At 39.1% G+C, this 15,199-nt stretch overlaps 2 protein-coding genes across 2 annotated transcripts; one reads left to right on the forward strand and one right to left on the reverse strand.

Moving 5' to 3' along the window:
- Positions 1-490: 490 nt before the first annotated feature.
- On the forward strand, positions 491-6,327 carry LOC109961330 (solute carrier family 22 member 7-like). Its single transcript, XM_020602039.1, has 9 exons — positions 491-871; positions 962-1,065; positions 1,428-1,582; positions 2,305-2,473; positions 2,728-2,851; positions 2,939-3,048; positions 3,479-3,693; positions 3,949-4,057; positions 4,528-6,327. The coding sequence occupies exons 1-9, from the start codon at positions 491-493 to the stop codon at positions 4,784-4,786; spliced, it is 1,626 nt and encodes a 541-aa protein (XP_020457695.1). The 3' UTR covers positions 4,787-6,327.
- LOC109961327 (pre-mRNA-splicing factor ATP-dependent RNA helicase DHX15) lies at positions 6,113-14,985 on the reverse strand. The gene is made up of 14 exons (XM_020602034.1): positions 14,764-14,985; positions 13,222-13,552; positions 12,828-13,021; positions 12,553-12,712; positions 10,686-10,904; positions 10,424-10,591; positions 10,184-10,270; positions 9,775-9,924; positions 9,507-9,615; positions 9,221-9,412; positions 7,935-8,057; positions 7,402-7,592; positions 6,674-6,843; positions 6,113-6,560 (listed from the first exon to the last, which is right to left on the reverse strand). Exons 1-14 carry the CDS (start codon positions 14,826-14,828, stop codon positions 6,443-6,445), a joined length of 2,277 nt encoding a protein of 758 aa, XP_020457690.1. The 5' UTR covers positions 14,829-14,985; the 3' UTR covers positions 6,113-6,442.
- Between the last annotated feature and the right edge of the window lie 214 nt (positions 14,986-15,199).

Raw genomic sequence — 15,199 nt, forward strand, 5'->3', positions numbered from 1 at the left:
ACAGTGAGACAGTGACATCCTGTGATGCAATTGGAAAATCCTGCTATAATATTTAACACTGTAAATAAACCTGAAAAAAAAAGATTAAATAAATTATTAAAGTTATAATAAAAACAACCAATTCACTGGGAATTCAGAATGTTTTATGATAATTCATCAACTAGTTCATCAAATCTGTGTTAAACTGACTTGTTTTGGAGTATTGTTACACATAGGGACAAAGACCTAGCCTGTTTTTTGATATTTCACAGTACTGCAAATCATTTACTTTTAAGAATATTGTACTTGCCAGTATTTTTCTAGGCTACATTTGAGTGAAGTCTAACTTTGTTTTATCTATTTTATATTCACACTTTCTCACAGCTAACCATTAACCAGCAGCATTTAACACGATGCAAAAGGCTGGCGGCTCTTGTGTTGTGAGTGATATTTCCTATGATTCTCTGAGCTTCTGTTAAGACTAGAAGTGCTGCATAATTTGTTTTTGAAAATGAAGTTTGAGAATGTGCTGGCAGAGGTAAATGGCTTTGGGAGATTCCAGGTCAGGATGATCATCTTGTTGATAATTTCTCGAATGACTTTGCCATTTCACTTTCTGCTGAATAATTTCATCGCGGCTATTCCCTCTCACCACTGTGACATCAGCTCTCTGAATGATGGAGATTTTTTTAGGAATTTATCTCAGGCAGAGAGGCTTGTTGTTAGTATTCCAATCCAAGAGGATGGAACTCCAAACTCCTGTCGGATGTTTGCAGACCCTCAGTATCATCTGCTGCTCAACTCCTCCAACATGACTGAAATCACTACAGTGCCGTGCCAGAATGGATGGGTGTACGATGACACAACATTCAAGTCGACTCTAGCCACAGAGGTGAGGTTTCTGTCCATTTGCAAAGCATTAGACTAATACCCAGATTATCCACTTCATTCTCACATTATTGTCTCTGTGTTTCCTCCATAGTGGGATCTGGTTTGTGATAAGAGAAGACTGAACAGAGCCATGGCCACTATCTTCTTCATGGGGGTCATGCTTGGAGCAGCAGTGTCTGGTTATCTTAGCGACAGGTATTCAGGCTTTCAGAGTAGACCCGTTTCACCATCTGGGTGGTTACATTACACTGCTTTGTTAGAGCAGGTTTTAAAACAAAAGATGTTTGATTCAGTATAATTGTTAATATAGTTCAAATTTTCATTTGCCTCTGTGTTGTGATGTAATTTCACCTGTTCTCAGATGCCCACTTTACCATTGGTACAGTTTACTAACAACACCTGTACGTAGTCCAAAAGTTGTCTTGTGCATAACAAAATCAGAAATAGTTGCATATTTATCAAAACAAATGTTGCCATAACTACTTCTAAACACTGTATCAGCTATTGTATTTGATTAGCAGTGTGATAAACCAGGATGTTAATCATTTGTCTTCCAGGTTTGGCAGGAAAAGAGCACTTCTGGTGTCCTATGTGACAACCACCCTCTTTGGATTTGCAAGTGCTTTCTCATATAATTTAACCATGTTTGTTGTCATGAGGTTCTTTACTGGACTTGGAATTTCTGGAATAATGATAATCAGCTTTGCCCTTTGTGAGTTTCATGTCATAATCTCTCTATGTCTCTCTCTTTAAGTAAATTTTAAAAGTCAAATTCATAGGAAATAAAACAAGCAAATGAAATACTAGGAAAAACAAATATGTCATATTCATTCAAGATTTTTATAATATAAAGGTCAGACATATTATGGTTTTCCCTCTTTGATGACAAATAAAACATTTCAAGTGTAATAATTAATGGTCAAAGCTAGTAATTCTGTTAGCTGATGTTCAAGTGGACTTTTAGCAAAAGGTGACTGTCCTAAAATGCTCCATCTCCATTAATATGACAAACAACAGCAAAACAAAACAAGGCTGTGTTTCTTACAGAAACATTACACGTGTTCAGTAAATGTCATTAGATGCTTGCTGCTTTTGACTTGTACATTTATAACAATTTAACTTGCTGGCTAGCTGTTAAATCTTTTAATGTTTAACAAAGTGCAGTAGAAAAAACAAGCGCATTTGGAGGACTGCGCTAACAAAATTCTAACCAACAAATCATTTTCTTTCCACAACATACTGCCAACTACGAAAGACAATACTGAACACCACATTAAGCTTTTTGTTTAAAATCTATTTTGTGTTTTCACCTCAATAAATATTAATAATAAAAGGTATGGCTTGTTTTACCTGCTAAAATGTAGTCTACCATAATTATACTTTATGCTCATGCCTATTTTAATACATTTGATTTATTGTCATTGCTCATCTCAGGTATTGAATGGGTGGACATCAAGCATCGAACTGTAGTGGGCATTTTATTGAGCTTGGACTGGACTGTTTTTCTTATTCTGCTGCCTCTTGTGGCCTATTTTCTGAACGACTGGAGGCACCTGACTGCTGCTGTAACCACCCCACTGTTTCTAGCAATGATCTCTTGGTGGTAAGGAAAAAGTACTAATTACTTTCAGCCATAACAAGCACTTTCCTGCCAAATCATGTTTACAGAATTCCCTAACAGCGGCAAGCCATGTGTAGTTGTGTGTCAAAATACAGTATAAAACTATTTCACATGGTTTAATAATGATACTTGCTATAATTCTGAGCAGCGTTGATGAGGCAGATGTGTGACTCATGAGTTTATATGAAAAAAATCACTAAAAAGCTGTCTTTTATCAAATCAACATTCTGTCACAGGTGGCTCCCTGAGTCTGCCAGGTGGCTTATAAGCAATGGGAAAGTCAACAGTGCTCATTTTTACTTGAGTAAGTGTGCAAAAGTCAACAGCAGAGAGCAGTTCATGGTTGACATAAAGCCTGAGGTATGACACATCATGTTAATTTCTAGTCTGGTACTGATACGCAGCACCATTCCATTCTCTGACCAAAGTCTCTTATTTACTCTTCAGAATTTGTCCAAAGTAATACTTGTTGAAAATGAAAACAAAAAATATTCTTGTGTGGACCTTGTGAAGACACCAGGGATGAGGAGACTTGCTCTACTTACTGGCGTTGTGTGGTACTGTGCTGTATACATGCAGCTTTGCTTTTACCTTCAAACACCCAAGATGTCTCTAAACCTTGACTGTTTTGTTCAACCACTTAACGACAGCTGGTACAGCTTTTCTATGCACTTGTGATAAGTAGCTATGTTAATAAACTCCAATGTGCTTTGAAATAAAAAATAAGAGGCTGAGCTGATACATCACAACACAAGCTATAATCATATGATGTAATCACTTCCCATAGTTGGTTCCATTTCACCGTGCAAAGTGAATGTACTTGCAGAAGTATTATGGCTACACCCCGCTACCTTGCACACAGATTCAGAACAGTTTAATGTTTGACTGTTTGAAGCATCCTGTTACACAGACCTGTCCTCCATAACAAACTAGTGATCTCTGGAGCAAATGTGTAACCTTAACATGTTGCTCTCTTTCTGTTCATAGGTTTGGAGTAGCCTGTACTTATTACGGGATCAGCTTGAATATCGCTGGATTTGGTGTGAACATTTATCTCACACAGTTCCTCTACGCCGCCATTGAAATGCCAGCAAAATTATTAGTCGTTTTCTTCTTGGTCAGAATAGGTCGAAGGTTGAGTCAGACTGCAGCAATTGTTCTGACTGGACTGTGTGTTTTCTGCAACATGTTTATCCCTCAAGGTAAAATGATCACTTTAGGTGTGCGTCTTTTTGAAACAGCAAGGTTATGGTGTCAATGCTCTCACTATTGCAACAATAACACATGACAAAAGCATAAAAACTGGAATTAAAATAATATACATTGGCATTATCAATTATCTGTAAATGAGCAAAAGAAGCCAGTGGAGGATGCCATAGTCATTAATTTTCAAATTCTGCACGCAGTAGCATTAAATATACTGCAAGGTAGAATTCTCTTTGACAACTTCTTTTCAGAAATGAGGTCGTGCCGGACAGCTGTAGGAGCTTTGGGCAAGATGTTTGCAGAGGCAGCTTTTACAATCGTTTATCTGTATACAGCAGAGCTCTACCCCACAGTGATGAGGTCAGTAAAGTATATAGAGCTTATACTGGATTTGCACATTTACAAACATGATCTTCAGTAGCTTCAGCAACTATTCAGTCTCCTTCCATTTTTGCATGTTGTAGATTTATTTTTGAATAAATTAAATTTCTGCCCATCAATGTGCACTCAATAACTCATGACAATGTAAAAGTATGTTTTTAAAAAAAATTGGAAATGTATTTAAAAAAAAAAAAAAAAAAACTGCATTATAGGCGTTAATTGATGGAGTAAAGCATTTCCGACTTTCCGACACCAGTGTATATCCAGAAACTTTTTCCAAGAAGCGAATTTAGTGAGACATTTGAAAAACCTTAGTGACTAACCCCCAGAATGGGGTCTGTGTACAACAGTTAGTGTTTAAGGGGGTTACAGCTGTATCATGACACCTCTCTGATTGGTACAAAATTGTTTTCTCTGTAGTCTGTGTGCTTTATTTTTCTATTACACAGACAAAATGGATTGGGTTATAGTTCGTTCATGGCCCGTATCGGAGTGTCTGTATCCCCACTGATCTCTCTCCTTGAGGAAGTGTGGCTCCCTCTACCGAGTACCATTTTCTCCCTGCTTGCTTTTGCTGCAGGCCTGACAGCTTCTTTTCTTCCTGAGACACAAAACATGCATCTTCCAGAGACTATTGAAGATGTGGAACAGACGAGGTACTTTTCCTTATTTCATAATCCTCACTGCACATCCAAACATTCACAATGAATGTTAAATGTTATAAAACAAAAATATCTTTTCTGTTTCAGACGACGATCGAACACCGCTTGTGAAGATACATCTCTGCCTTAAATGTTTTCTTCATTGCAACCAAAAGGCGACTAAAAGACTCTGAGGTCCAGTAATTGGTCGCAGGGACTTCCAGGGAATATCAGTGGACATGCTCACGAATACTGGGCTGCAGAGACAAGCTGTAAAAGAAATCACAGTGTCAATTTATAAAAGTGTTATAGCAAGCTTGTTAGCAGTACACAGTACTTTAACAGTTTCCTATTTACACATGAAGCAGATATGGAGTAAGAATTCATTTGTTTCTGATCACATAGCAAATAAAAATCTAACATTCACTTTCCACTAACTGTGGAATGGTGAAAACTGCTGCTCACTGCATGTGAGAACAATGGAGACAGGAGCAGTAACAATAAAATTAAAACAAGCCTTAAAACTAAGAGGCATGATCTGATCTGAAGCGCTTCTTACAGCTGAGGCTAACTGTGGAGTGATGATTCTCTGTGGGTTCATCGCTACAGTCAACATCTTTCACACAGATGTAGTCTGACTTTTTAAAAAAAGCACATACAGTATATAATGTTGTACAATGTAGCATTTCGTGATTACATTTACTACAAAACCCTACAATGATTTAACTTCTGTTGTACTTTTCAACATCAACTTTTTTTTTTTCCAGATTTGGTAAAAGAATTGTCAACAGGGGCTGTATATGAACACACAAAAATGTCCTTAAAGCTGCAAACTAAGTTAGTGGTAAAAGGCATTTATTGTTTAAGTAAATTGATATTGGATTATTATTGTTGGATATGTGTGAAATTACATGTGTTGACATATCAACTGTTTTACATGCTTGAATGAATAAATAAATCAAATCAATTGTTTAACTGAAATGGGGGGTCAAAGTTCTACTTGTTAATTACATACAACATGCAGATCTGTAGTAAAATAAAGTATTTTAATGAAAAGTGCCTGATTGTTTCCTGAAGAGCTCACTCAATATTTTGATTATCTCATAAGCTGAGCTTCCTATTAGATGATACAAAAAAGGAAATTAACTTCAAGAAAATGCCCGTTAAGATAAAAAAAATAAAACAAAAACCAACAACAATGTACTAAGTTGTTCGACAGAAAAAGAAATATGTTTAACAGTTTACTGTAGCTATTTAAACCTGGGTACTGGAGCATTGTATACAACAGCCTAAAACCTTTCTTTACCAAATATTAACACAAAAAATTTTAACCCAACAGGGACTACAATACTTGAGCAACAACTGGCTTCACTAATTGATATGTACACAGAAATTAAGTCAAAGCTCCTTTATTAAAGAAACAAAGCAAGCACAAATCTTTTTTTAATGACTCAGCATTCTTCAATAGGAAAAAGTCAACCACCTAGAGGCCGACACGTTTCTGATATTCCTTTTGAAAATTTTCACAGCCAGGTCCAATATTTGCTGCTGATATTTCATCTGGCATTACATTTGGTTACAGAATAAACATTGATAGAAAAAAAAAAAGAAAACAAAATATAAAAATCTAGATGTCAAACCATTAAACATTAACATACAATAATACAGAAAAATCTAAAACTAAAGTATGCAGTTGTTTTCCAGGACACTTCTTGGCTATTGTTCAGTACTGGGAATACTCCTTGCTCTCTAGTTTGGCAATGATTCGCTCCAGCTGTCTTTTAGCTTCACATTGTGGGAAGTTGCCCATTTCATAGTACTGGGGCGCGATCTTCACCAGCCTGTAAAACAGATGGGAATGTGAAAATTCCTGTCAGAGATGGCATACGCAAATTCTATGATGCTGATTTATCAGAACCTGTTTTACTAATAATTTAAGTCTGTGCATACATACCACTCTGGCTTGATATCTGTACAAGTGCGGATGTAGTTCTTGGTGGTGAGAACAAATTCGTTGTAGAGCACCCACTCTGGCTTGTGGTCCAAAACTGTAGATGGGTGCAGCTGGACCACTTGGTTGTCTTTAGCTGTGAGATAATGACCTGTGCGTTCCAAATGAGCCACCTGCAAAAAGGAATGAAGGTTCTTAGTAGTTGTATGTAGTCATGCTTCACTGTGTTAAAGTGGCTCAGACTCTTTAGGCAGAGTTTGCACTGCACCCCTCTCTCTCTCATTTATTTTTTTTTAAAGAAGTTTGACACAGACCTTTACAATGGGAAAGCAATGGCTCTTTGTTTTTAAAGACAAAACCATAGATGCATGAAATATCCAGGGTTTTTTTTTTTTCCATTTAATAACTATTTGAATATTTGAAAACCACTGCCAATCCATAGTGCAATGCGAGTTACCCTGTTTGTTATTTAAAAGTTTCATTACATAATACAATAAGGACTAGGCACCATTTCCTCTAAGCACTGGAAACTCTATATGCAAGTTTTACAAAAGGACACGTGATAATTGTTGATATTGTACATCAATAAAAATGTTACAACACTCACAACCACTCAACTATAATATGTGTTATATTAAATGTTTATATACTATTTATAAATGCTAAACCAAGGGGGCTTAACTTCAAGTGTTACCAGTATTACTGATATGTGAACTAGTGCCTGTGTTCACCTGCATGAAGAAGCCAGTGCAGAGCGCCCGGCGGATGTTGATGTAGTAATCTCTGCTAGTGAACTCTGTGCTCCGGCGGGGCAGGTTGAAGCGGTCCATGATCCTGGACAACTGCTGCCGCACGTTGTCCGCAGACATCAGAGAACGGTAGTTGACAAAATTGTCATAACACCACTGGTTAGATTCGTGGTCTGGAAAAATGTATAACAAGGATTCAAACATTTAAGTGAGCAGTTTATACACTTTCAAAACTGGTATGAAACGGCCTTGTTATTTCCATAACAAATTCCAAGCTGCACTAATCAGTATTTTTTGTGTGTAGCACCATATAAAGTTTCTAATGACAGCATTATCAAACAACTTTACAATGCTTTTCTTCTCTGCGAAGCAGCGTAGTGTATTTTGGAACAGTGCTTCCAGCTGCAGCTATTAAGTGACAAGACTGATAAACCCCACTGCATGCTATGTCAGTGCTGCAACACAATAAGAAACAAAAAACAGGAAGATGGTGGAAAACCCAGATGGATGCTCACTTTGTTTGAAGGCATGGTAGACATTGAGCAGCGTCAAGTGGTCTCCGTCAATGTGGGCAAACCTCATCTTGGACTCGTCTGCTGCCTTCTTAGCCTCCGTGGGCCGGACAAAACACTGTGGGACTAAACAAGGTTGGTATGGGCCCCAACAAAGCCGCCCATTGGGATGAGTCAAACATTCACAGAAAAATGGTGCAAAGCCTATGATGCTAGGGCACTCGACACTGCGCTGGGACAGGGCAGGACCACAAGCTCTATCAAAGGGGGCTGCAGTCATGGTCATTCCCAACTGTATGGGCTACTAGTTCGTAGAGAGGGGGTCATTTAACCACGTCTGTAAAACAAGAGTTTTCACACAACTACAATGTGTTAGGGACACCAGCACTGTTTAACTTTCCAAGGTTCAGAAATGTAACAAAGAATTAAAATAATCCCAGGCTACACATGATAACTCTAAGTAACAATAACAGTTATAGTTCACAATCCATTATTTCAATGATAAATGTGACAAAGTGGTGCCTGCCCTATCCACATGCTTTGGTGAAGAAAACACTCGTGAAGTCACTCAGTATTCAGTAAATATACTGGACGTACGACGATCATTAATTAAACCTAAGTTACCAGAGTTACCAAAGCAACTGAGGATGACGTGTAATATAATCCCAATAAAACATTTCTGTTGGAAGAATGAAAATCTTTAAAACCTGGTCCTGCTGCGACAGAAGCCAGTTTGTTCATTAAATTTAAGTCACACACAATTCTTCTCCAACCGCCCCAATATATATAATTATACATACATCTGATACCATGTGAGGAAGGCAAGACAGCCACACACATTTGGGAAACAATACAAAGAATGTTGAAGGTTTTTGCAACTTGTGATTTGGTTAAAGTTCAACTGAAACTACATTCTCAAAGAAGACAAAAACATTTATAGTGGCACTTTCTCAGCCGGGTGCAACAACAATTCAGAGGATAAGATGTACACTCTGTACTTGTTTGTTGCTTAACTGATTTAAACTAAGATTTTCAGAAACAGATGACACTTGAGAAGATATTAGTTTTCTTTCACATCCTGTTAGAGGTATGTATCTGCTTCTCTATTTTAACAATGCGTGGTTAACTTTCCTCTCTTTATTCACTTGTGTTCCATAATTCTGTACACAGGCTAAATTTTAACTGGGACACTTTTTCGCCAATACCACCAGCGAGTAGCAGCGTTTTTAACCCTGAGAGGCTTGGCCTACAGATGGCAAGGAAGACGTCAGCCCAGTCCTGGGCATTACCTGACAGCATGGCAGTAATGGAAAGGATCTCATTAGAGCAGTTAAACTCGCAGCTGGCAATGACCATCTTAGCCAGCTGGGGGTCCAGGGGGAATTCTGCCATCATGGAGCCAAGCTCCGTCAGGTCACCGTCATCATTGAGAGCTGCAAGGTAATTCAGCAGTTCAAGTGCCCTCATCAGTGTTTCAGGAGCTGTGGTAGGAGAGAGGGAGGGGACAAATAAGAGTCAGAGGGTTTCACCTGACAAGAGAGCTTTGAATGCTTTCTTTAATGCAGACCGACTCACCTGGTGGATCCATGAAGTCAAAGTGCACCAGGTCATCGATACCGAGTTTTTTCAGCTGTAGCACAACAGATCCCAAGTTGGATCGAAGAATCTCGGGGTATGTGTTATCCTGAAGAGGAATGATTATGATGTTAAATACACCTGATAAATATAATTCTGCCAAAAGATCCAATGAGAAATTAAACAAGCAGGATTTTGAGTGGTTTGAGAGGGTTTTTTTAGGCTCTTGTCAAATTTTGGTTAAGGAGACAAAGTTTATGTAACTTGCCTGCATCTCTGTTTTGTATGCCTTCTCTGTGTAGAGGCGGAAACATTTTCCTGGACGCGTTCTGCCAGCTCGTCCCGCCCTTTGCTGGGCAGAAGCTTTACTGATAGCTGTGACAAGCAAGGATTCGACTCTGATACGAGGATTGTACACCTAGGAGCACATCAGACAGCATGTTTAAGTAAGACAAGCTGACCCATGATGTACGTTTTTAGACTGTGACCAAAAGAAAAAGGGACCACTAGTAAACAGCATAACAAACATACCAACAACCTTTACAGATTGATCCAAACCAACTTTGAAATTTGATATAGGATAAAATGTCAGATTAAATGATAATCAGCAGAGCAAATTACAGACAGAATTAAATGAGAACAAAACACTAAAGTGAGGTGAGTCACTCTTTGGCCACCTTTTGTTTGGCGAATCCGGGATCAATGACAAACACCACACCATCAATTGTCAGAGAAGTCTCAGCAATGTTTGTTGACACCACAACCTAAGAAAAAGCAGCAACAGGCAGACATTTATTATCAAAATTTGACCAGTAGGTGTAAAAAGATGATAAAATACATTGTTTCATTTGCTTTACAAGTCATTTTGTAATTAAGCTGAAATCTATATTTCCTATTCTTTATTATTCAAACTGTACCTTTCTTCCTATTGCACCATTGGGCTTCCTTGGAGGAGGAGGTTCAAAGATCCTTTGCTGCTGTTGTGGGGGCAACGTGGAATACAGTGGAATGATTTTGATATCTCCAACTTCAGGTCCAAGGTCATCTACCTCACGCTTGATACGTTTGCAGGCCTCATCAATTTCCTGAAAGAAAGTTACACTTAATGTTTCTCTTCAAGAAACAGGCTGACATGATGATAATGAGGCTTCCTGCCATGCAAACACCATTAAGTCTTACCTCTTGACCAGTGAGGAAGAGAAGGCAGTCACCTTCATCTTCTTCACACATATGAATCTGGATAACAGTGCGGATCGCTGCCTCAAGATAGTCTCGCTCTGGCTCAGGGGTGTAGAAGATCTCTACAGGGTGTGTGCGCCCAGGAATAGTCAGCAGAGGACAGTTGTCAAAGTACACCTGGAACTTTCCTGCATCCAGCGTGGCACTCATGACAATCACCTGCATAAATAAATATGCCTATGTTACTCACACGCGCTTTAAAACAAAGATCATGCATCTCAAGATCATGTGTTTGACCCTAAACTACAAAATCACATACATATTTGTTGACCATGATGTACAGTTACAAACTTTTACCATCCATTTCTACAGAGGTGACAAATTAAAGGAAAACACAACAAAGTGTCTCAGTAAGGTGCCAGGTCACCACACACCAGCCAGAACAGCTTCAGTGCACTTTGGCATTGACTCTACAAGTCTCTGAACTCTACTAAAGGGAAGAACTACATTCTTCCAAAGATGTTCCCTCATGCAGTGTACTGATGATGATGATGATGGTGGAGACGCCGTCTAAGAATTCGGTCCAAAATCCCCCATAGTGTTCAAAGGGGTTGAGATCTGGTGACTGTGAAGGCCACAGCATATGAGTCACATCATTTTCATACCCATCAAACCATTCAGTACCTTGTGCCCTGTGGATGGGGCCACTGTCGTCCTGGAAGAGACCACTCATTTACACAGGGTTTTCTTTAATTTGTCACCTATCTGTATATGGTATGAACATCTGTTACCAAACTTTCGAAACCTAACAAACTGCAACAATGTTGTGTGGTCACTGGATGGTGACACAGTTTCCCAGCAGACTGATTTAAACGGCATAAACTGTGATAGCTCACAACCATGATATAAACTTTAACAGAACTTCACGCAGACCTTAATTTCACTGTGATGGTTTATGTATCTCAAGCAAGTTTCAAGATAATGCTAGTGGATTTCACATCACATAGAAGTTAATGCAAACCAATGAGTGCCAAAAACAGCAAGAAAAATATATTAAAATTTCTGGTCTGGTCATGGCTTGGGCCAACACATGCAAAACCTCTGATACTATCTTTAAAGCATCAGCAGCTCTGCATGTCGGTAGATTTTATTTATTTTAAATCAGGAACCTGATGTGCACAGAGTCATAAATACAATGATCAGCCACACAAGCTGCTGATAAACCTAATGCTGATGGACAGGTGTCCCAAAACACAGTGCAGTTTGCTCTGTATTGAGCTGCGGAGCGGATGTGCTTGAAAGAAAAATAAATAAATAAATAAAAACAAGTCCAATCCACAGAAGCCCCACCTTGTGACTTAAAGAATCTGCTGCTAATGTCTTGGCCTCAGATACCACAGGACACCTTCAGAGGACTTGTCATCATGGCTCAACAAGTCAGAGCTGTTTTGGTGGCACAAGGGGGACCTACACAGCATTATGCAGGTGGTTTTACTGTTGTGGCCAATCAGCGTATGGAAGATTCTCTTTTATTAGGTGTAAATACACTTTGTCATCCAATAAGTTATTGAGAGTAATGACCAATCGAATAAAACCCATTCCTTTCATTGTTGTTACGGAGCATTTATTTTACAATTTTATTATGAGCAACACCCTAAACCAATGTAACTTAAATCAATAATTAAACTACTTAAAGAGGGATTTTCTACAGTATTTTCAAACCAAGTGGAGAGTGGATTTATTTTATCATCAACCAAAATATTTAGTGAAGCACCTGGCTGTAGCAATACATAACGTATCCCTAAGAATATAATGCATCACTCTCATTAAAAAAAAACAAAAAAAAAAACATAATAAACAGATATACCTTCAGATCTGGTCTTTGACGCACCACCTCCTTGAGTACTCCCATCAGGATGTCTGTAGCCAAAGTTCGTTCATGGGCCTCGTCGAGAATGATCACACCGTATCGCTCCAGCAGTGGGTCATTCATAGCCTCTCTTAGCAGCATACCGTCTGTCATGTACCTTAAGAAATAACGGACAGGATTCGTTAGATTACAACATTCTGGAATAAAACAAGTAAGAGCGATTGCCTTCAATGAAAGCCAGTGTTGCGTATTAGCAGACCCCAATTACTCACTTGAGTATAGTCTTGGCAGAGCTACAGTCCTCAAATCGGATGGAGTAACCAACTTCCTGTCCGAGCATGACATCCATTTCATCTGCCACTCTTTGAGCCACGCTCATGGCTGCCACTCTCCTAGGCTGAGTACAGGCCACTGCCCGCTTAGGTCCAGGCAAGCTTCTCACCATGTCCACACACCACTGTGGGATCTGGAGTGGGAAGCCAAGGTTACAACAAATTCAGATAAAATTATTTAAGGACAGGATCAAATCCCTCAACATTTTTTGAACATACACCAACACTGTGCCATCATCCTGGATGTTATGATATCCAAAAGCTTTCAGCAAGCACTTCTTGAGCTCTGTGTGTACAGAGCATAAGAGACAGTTTAATTTATTGCATTTCAGACCTGTGTTGTCTTCCCAGAGCCAGTTTCTCCGACAAGGACAAAGCTCTGATTACGCGTGAGGATATCGGTGAAGCGTTCCTTGTACTCCCACACGGGAAGCTGTAACCTCTTCTTCAGGATCTCATAGTAACGTGGTGTGTGTGGTAGGTTGGTGAATGGATTGATCTGCTGCTGCACCACCATTTGCTTGAGTGGTGGTAGGCCTGCCGCGGCTGCCGTGCCAATAGAGGGCTTTATGTCACGGTCCCGGTCTCTCTCCCTGTCCCGATCCCTATCTCGGTCCCTGTCCCTGGAGCGGTCCTCACGGTCTCTGTCACGGTCCCGGTCTCTCCTGTCAACATCAGGGTGGTTTATCATTATGAACATTTCCATTGTAAAAAAAAATAATAATAATCATAATTAGGCTGTTTGGTGATTTCCTGCCTATACAACTGTCAAACAGCAAAGGACAGGTATTACTAGAGTTTATGCTGCCTAATGCAATAAAATTCAACAGCACCAAAACCTCCAAAATGACCATAAACAGTTTCACATAAAACTTTACATTATAACCTTTGTGATAATAGATTTAGAGCTGAACTGATTAGTTGACTGATTGATTACGTGACAAAAAAATTAATCAGTAGCTAATTAATAGTAATTGATTACAGTTAAAGTAATTTTGCAAGCAAAAATGCCCCCCAAAAATCTGCTTCTGCAATCAAATAATGAATACATTCAAAATGTTCGTGTCTCACGATATTTTAAAACAATGTTTTCACGAGAACAGTGAATCAGGTTTATCTTACTGTAAACAGTCCTCTAAATCAGTGGCTAATACTAATAAAAATCCCTTCCTGGGGGAATACAATATGTTTCTTGCATGCAATTCACGTGAGTATCTTACAAATTCACCGATTTTTAGCATAACAATTCCTGTTTTGTTAGTGATATTGTTCTCCCAGTGTAGCTCAACGGGGAAACCAAGGGAGTAATTTTATAATAATAGTAGGACAGTAGCTAACGTTTAAAAGATAGCTAGTCACTTGATATGAACAAATCAGACTGCTGAAATCTCAGTAGCTTCTGACGAAGTTTTGAATACAGTATAGCTAGATTGTTGTTTAACAAACCAAATTACAGGCTACAACTTTGCACCTAATGCTAGCCAGCTTGAGTCCAGTTACGCCAGGTAGCTAAGGCTGTTAGCAACTGGCTAAGTTGAGGTTAGCCTCACATACACACACACGTGCCTTGGCGGTCGAGGTGATGCTTCGTTTGTTAGCTTGAGCCATTTCCAGCAGCTACTTATGCGAACTTAACAGTAAGTTACTAGACGAAATACATTTAACACGCCTGTATCAGAGCAACATTCAGATGCCGTCAACAAGCAGCGGCTAACTAAGACCGGCGCCAACACGTTAACGTTAGCAGCTAATCTTATCATGTTTCGGTCCATGCATAATGGTTGTTAGCCACATTAACTAGCATCGGCTAACACTTAGTATCTCATACCTAGCTAGCCGGTTAAAGCTGACGTTTTAACCATGGAGCTTAACCTACCCGTCAGACCTCTTCTTACTGGAGGGGTAGTCATCACCCAAATCTAGACGATGTCTTTTGGACATATTTAGGGAAAATGTATCTTATTTTTAGTAAATCAATTAACGCGAACACAATTCTACCGAGAAATTTGCAACTAACTTGGTTTTCTGATTCCTGTGCTAGAATCTTCTTATTCGTTTGTTTGTACAGATTTCATTACTGCCGCCTGCTGGTCCGGAGAGTTCTCACACCAGCAAGCCATGGCCATGAGAAATCCAGGTCTTCTTTTCAGCAAGGCTAGATTACCAACTAGGCAAAGCGTGGAACTGGTTGTTAGATATTAGTAAATCAGTCAGATAATTATTAGACATTAATGTGTTAGACTTTAATCTGTTAGTAATGCAGTTTAGTAAGATTCAAAGTCTGCTCTAGTCTGCTCTGTTTCAAGGTTAGA

The sequence above is a fragment of the Monopterus albus genome, unplaced genomic scaffold (genome assembly GCF_001952655.1).
Source record: "Monopterus albus unplaced genomic scaffold, M_albus_1.0 scaffold54.1, whole genome shotgun sequence".
Classification (NCBI taxonomy): domain Eukaryota; kingdom Metazoa; phylum Chordata; class Actinopteri; order Synbranchiformes; family Synbranchidae; genus Monopterus; species Monopterus albus.

Bases quoted from the DNA above. Each gene is read 5' to 3' on its own strand.
- LOC109961330 (XM_020602039.1), top strand. From the start codon at position 491: ATGAAGTTTGAGAATGTGCTGGCAGAGGTAAATGGCTTTGGGAGATTC. The intron at 2,474-2,727 runs GTAAGGAAAAAG...ATTCTGTCACAG, and splicing joins CTAGCAATGATCTCTTGGTG to GTGGCTCCCTGAGTCTGCCA. The intron at 4,058-4,527 runs GTCAGTAAAGTA...TCTATTACACAG, and splicing joins CTCTACCCCACAGTGATGAG to ACAAAATGGATTGGGTTATA.
- LOC109961327 (XM_020602034.1), bottom strand. From the start codon at position 14,828: ATGTCCAAAAGACATCGTCTAGATTTGGGTGATGACTACCCCTCCAGT. The intron at 13,022-13,221 runs GTCTGAAATGCA...TTCCCACTCCAG, and splicing joins GCTCTGGGAAGACAACACAG to ATCCCACAGTGGTGTGTGGA. The intron at 6,844-7,401 runs GTGAACACAGGC...TCCTTTTTGCAG, and splicing joins GCACTGGCTTCTTCATGCAG to GTGGCTCATTTGGAACGCAC.